At 46.6% G+C, this 5,430-nt stretch overlaps 1 protein-coding gene across 1 annotated transcript in view; it reads right to left on the minus strand.

The window, feature by feature from the left end:
- The window catches only part of PGK1 (phosphoglycerate kinase 1), a gene marked incomplete at its 5' end in the record, with an annotated part of 9,629 nt that extends 6,431 nt beyond the window's left edge, over positions 1 to 3,198 (minus strand). Inside the window, 3 exon segments of the mRNA XM_009080941.1 lie at positions 1,849 to 1,993; positions 2,112 to 2,267; positions 3,148 to 3,198. Of these exon segments, the coding sequence (XP_009079189.1) occupies positions 1,849 to 1,993; positions 2,112 to 2,267; positions 3,148 to 3,198 (352 nt within the window).
- Positions 3,199 to 5,430: the final 2,232 nt, after the last annotated feature.

The raw sequence follows: 5,430 nt of genomic DNA on the forward strand, positions 1-5,430 counted from the left end.
TCAGTCTCTCTCCAACACATTTCCAGGGTTGGGTGGCGAACACAGGTAACAGGAATGGTATGGAGAGACAAGGCAATACTGAGATCAGACTAAACAAAGTCACACTCGAATACAGTGTGGTCTCCAAGCACCACAGGTAAAAGGATGAGCTCTGAAGGACGGATTTAGCAACAGCATTGAGGATTAACTGATACACAGTCTGATAAATAGGCTGCAACCAGCCCACAGTGAATGCAGCCAATGCTGGGAAGGTGGAGATTAGCATAATGTGTAGCAGGCAAGAACAGATGTATTTCTGTTAAGTCTTTTTCTCCATCCTCCAAGCATTCTACCAAATTTTCATGGGATGGCTTATGCACTTCAGTCTTCCTTCCCACTGTTGTAAGACAGTGGAGCTCACTTTGACAGCAAGTGGTTGCTCAGACCTAGCTTACAGCCACTTGCTCTGGAGGAAGAGCCCAGACTGGCATTCAGGCCATCGCCCCTCCCAGTGTTTTTCTGCTGTATCAGCTCTCCATCCCACGTGAGGCCTCTGTTAGCACCCAGATGTGATACCACAGGGACAATGTCATGAAGGCACTCCAATATGGCAGGCGAGTTCAGCACAGCTTTGGGTACCCTTTTTAGCACAGCGTGAGCAGGAGACAAGCCAAAGGGACTACAGAGACTCTAGAACAATGCTGACAACTACTCCTTCGCCCAGTAAACTGCCTGGATTTACACAGACACTAAGTGTGTCTGTTAAAACCAATACCAGCTGTGAGGAGGACACAAGAGGCTCTGACTGAAGAAACTACTACTACTCCGTGTGCTTTGGAAAGCCACAGTTTAAGCACCAGTTAGTCACCTGCAGTCTTGTATTGCAGTATTTCCCTAACACTGACTTTCACCTCTGGCAGGAGAAGCAGGTCTGCCAGTGACATCTCTGCTGTGCTGCTCAATGCACTGTGTGCTTCCGTGTGCATATACCCAGCTAAATCACCTGGGAATTACAGAAACGCACAAAACCAAGGGATTGTTTCCCAAAGCAAACTAAATGCTTGCCTCACTCTTCTCTCTGCCACCAGAATGGCTTGCAGTGGCACAGAGCTCTAGCAGTGACTAATTCCAGACTTGCTCAGCTTCTCCTTGCCACCTGCACAGGCTCCTCAGCTCTCCAGGCTGTTTGCTAAGCTACAGGAGTCCTGTGTCAGCCCATAAAGGGCACCACTCATGTCAGCATTCCACTCCACACACTGAATCTGAACAGAGCCAAGGTCTGTGTAAAGCCAACGGGGTCACCATCGCTAAGAAAAGCAGCAAGCACTCTTCCTGACCTTCAAGAAAATGTCAGACGTGCAAGGCAGCCTGGTTCTAGATAACTACTCTTCAAAGCAGACAGGCTTATAGAAGGGTTTGATAATCCCAATGCTGCAGAATTTTTAAATATTACATTCAAATATTAGCCACATAACCAAGAAAGCATCATCGTTCTTATGGGCCTAGTGGCTCCAAGAGACCTTGGTTTGCATTTTAGACATCCAAAAATAAAGTCGAACAAGCAGCAACCAGTTTCCTGCACAGCCCTATTTTGTTCCTTTTTCCTTCTTTTACAGACTACACCACCTTTGAGAGTCATCTACAGCCTTTCACTTGAGTGGTTTCATCTTGGAAATTCAATGCATTAGACTCAAACCTTTGCACAGCCTGGTACAAACGGTGGGACATGCTGAACGAAACACCTCTGACATCCTTCTGAGAGCCAGTTCATACACAGCATTTTAGACAGGCTGCTGACTCATCATTCTGTAGCAAACAAGGTGGTAAGACCAGAGCAGGCACACATGAAAGCCAGACTTGAAGTTTCACCTTGTTCCCTGAAGCATCCTTCCCTTTCCCTTCTTCTTCTACATGGAATCGGAGGTTCTCTAGCAGGATGACAGAGCCAGCTGCGGGATTAGCACAGGCCTTCTCCACCTCAGGACCAACACAATCCTTCAGGAACAAGACATCCCTGCATACACAAAATATAACAGTGTCACCTCACCAGTGACTCTTCCTTTTGGAAAGAAAAGCATCCAGGCAGCTAGCAGAGAGGGCCTGATGCATGCCAGACTGCTCTTTCACTTTACCTGCCCAAGAGTGACTTAAGCTCCACAGCTACTGGGGCCAGGGAGAACTTTTCTGGCATGGGAACACCATCCGGGCGACCCAGGTGACTCATCAGAACCACTGACTTGGCTCCATGGTCCAAGCAGTGCTTGATGGTAGGAACAGCTGCCTTGATTCTGTAATGGCAGAGAAGGACAAGTTCAAAATGGTTCAGTTAGAGCTCACCAGGCAAGCAGACTAGTGACCACTCACACAAGAGCCCTGGGAGTTGTCCCGCAAAAATGACAAAAGAAACAGAGCACAAGAGCTGGGCAGAACAATTCCTCTTAAGGAAGCATCAACAAGATTCTCCACACCAACCTGTTTTCATATGCTTCACCGTTATCTTCTGTGCTATGCAGGACACTGAAGTGAAACGTATTTGTAATCTAAATTCTGCTAATTGCTCAGCTAAGAAACGCCAGGAGACACTTGGGCATTACCAGGCTTCCTGGGTAAGTCTGTGATCCTGAACCAACAGAGAAATGATGGGAACGTTGGGCAGTGACCACATTGTGAACTGACACCTGCCTGCACGTGGCAGACAAGCAGGGCAAGACCACTGGTATCACTGTTTCTACACCCCATGTCTGTACATGCTGCACTGCAACAATTACTCCAGTATAAGCAAACAAGTTAACATAGCCACAGGGCACAGGAGGCACAAAGTCTTCTGGATGCTTCCAACAAACATCAAGTTTTCACACACAGCCAAAGGGACGTGGCTGTGAAATGGTCATAACCAAATGTACTTATTAAGTTTAGAATCTGTACAATTAAGAGACTTTTTCCATATGCTTTCCACAGCAGCTATAGTGACCAGCAGCCCTGTAGTTAGGGTAGTTTGCTAACATCTGCAGGGGATTTAATTAACAACTTGTTGGACCTTCTGAGACACCTTTAATATTCTGGTATGGACAGTGGCATCTTAATCAGGGTAATGTTCCAGGTACTGGGCCGAAGGCAGAGAGAAAGCAGAATTTAGGACCTCCATTTTGGATGGAAATTATGGCTTACCTCTGATTGTTGGTTATTTTGTGATCCTTCATTGGAACATTGAAGTCGACTCTAAAAAAAAAAAAATAATAAAAATCAATCAACAAATTTGTTTTACAGAGTGAAGGAACCTGCCAGTAAAGGTGCTGGGTAGAACAGCAACGTTATAGTAAGATGTTTAGCTCTGCCTTGTATACAAGTTCCCCTTTGAAATCAGTGTGTTATCAGCCATTTCTGCTTGTGATAACAGAACACAAATGGAGAACACAGCTGGGATGACTCAGGAAAGCTGGGCCACTGATTCATCCTAACGCTCAGGAACTCAGGAGCAGTGATGCTGAGCAGGAAATAAAAGGGAGATTGAAAGGAGTGAGTAATGGAAAGTGACCTTGTGCTCTCTAAAGAGGCCTCTAAAATACTCGGCTGGACTACTGTAGCAAGCAGGCAGGCCCAAGGAAGCTATGCAGACACTGCCGACAGCTTTAATTTCTGTTCTCTGCAGCTCTATTCTCTCTGCAGCCCAGTGCTCTGGCTTATCACATTCTTCCTGGAAGACCTGACTTGGACCTAGAGGTAGCTTCCTTACTCTCGCCAGCTGAAGGGATGGGAGGGAGGAGTTTCATCAGCCTGCCTCACTGGCATCCCTTGTGCCCATGTGCAGGAAGCAGTTGCATAACCTCACAGGCAGAAATTGCTCTCGGAGCTGCAGACAGGAGGGGAACACCCAACCGAGTGTACTATGCATCAGTGCCAGAAGAAGAAATGTGCTGTTACAGTTCACCTTCGCCGTTCTATACATTAAAAGAACATCAGCATTCAGCAAGTGGCATGAATGAGTTCTCGTGCAGCCTACTCAGCACGTGAAACAAATAGGAAGAAGGACAAAAGCTGCCAGCAAAACAGGAGTAGCTGAGCAGAAAGAAATTGAACTGGCAGCCCCACAGCACACTGGAGTAATTCTGGAAAGGGGAAAGAAAGGCACCATTATCGTGCCTTTATCCTAAAATGGGAGAATAAAAGAACAGTTTGCATTACAGAGCCATGAGAACTACAAAAGAAAGACCCAGCTCAGCCTTCTTCCCCCCTGCAGACAACTGAAACCTGAGCTCCACTGAACCCTTTCCACTCCCTATTCCCAACTTCTCCTGAAGCTTCGGCACTAGGACTGGAAGCTAAGCAGAGTGCGAGTGTACCAAAATTACGATGGATATGAGCAGGAAAGGAAGAGGCATCGATCCGAGCAGTACTGAGAGCACATGGTGACTCTTTTCAGAGAGATGAGAGGCAGGCAGGAAACACAAAGCCTGGCAGGTCACCTGCTGTGTCACTCGGTTTGAGTAGCCCCTCAAAGGTAGATCTGTACATTAATTATTGGAGACTACGAGCAGGCTAACCCAGCCCATCTCCTGCCAAGGCACAGCTGCTCTAACTCAGCTCAGAAAAGGAAAAAACAGTCAGATGGCAAAAAAAAAAAATCAGTTGTTACAGAGCTAAAAGGATCTTTTGTTGTACCAGATTTAGAAAGCACATGTAAATTCTGAGCAAGTTTCTTCAGTACTCACTACAGGATCTGGTTTCTAGTAATCAAATTTCTTGAGAACTACTTCAAAATAAGGTGACAGAGACAAGATAAAAAGAGCAAGTTGTCTGAGAGACAGGTAAGAGAAGTTATAATTCTGCTATCTCTGCCTACTCACAGTAAGTAACAGACACGTAGTAGCCACATAACAGTGACCTTGGACAAAGTATCCCATAATTATGAGCATTTTGAGCAGGACATATCACAATGTACCTTGGTGCCCTTATCTCCCAGGATTTGGCAGCGATTCCACATTAGGCTTTCAGGCCTTGATACTTTATAAATAAGCTGTGAACTCCTATTTTAGGGTGTTAGACCAGGATGTGCTGAACACCTGTGACGATGCCCCATCCCTGGAAGTGTTCAAGGCCAGGCTGGACGGGGCTTTGGATGGGTCTGGTGGAAGGTGTCCCTGCCCATGGCAAAGGGGGGTGGAACCTGATTAGCCCCTTCCAACCCGAACCATTCTGTGATTCTACTCCTGCTGCAAAAACCTGAAGTATTATTGGTATTTGGGTAGCTGGACAGAGCCACATTTTCACTTGTTTTTATTGCAATGATTTCTGAATCTAAAGGGGAAAAAAAAGAACGGGGAAATAAGATTCTATGGGATAATTCTCTCGAATAAAAGCACGGCAGTGGCTGGTTTGCCCCTGAAGCAGCTTGTGGCAGACCCACGTGCGAGCAGTGACTCACGGCGGCAGAGCTCGGCCGGGGGCTGGGCC

This window comes from Acanthisitta chloris, unplaced genomic scaffold (assembly GCF_000695815.1).
Source record: "Acanthisitta chloris isolate BGI_N310 unplaced genomic scaffold, ASM69581v1 scaffold39448, whole genome shotgun sequence".
NCBI lineage: Eukaryota > Metazoa > Chordata > Aves > Passeriformes > Acanthisittidae > Acanthisitta > Acanthisitta chloris.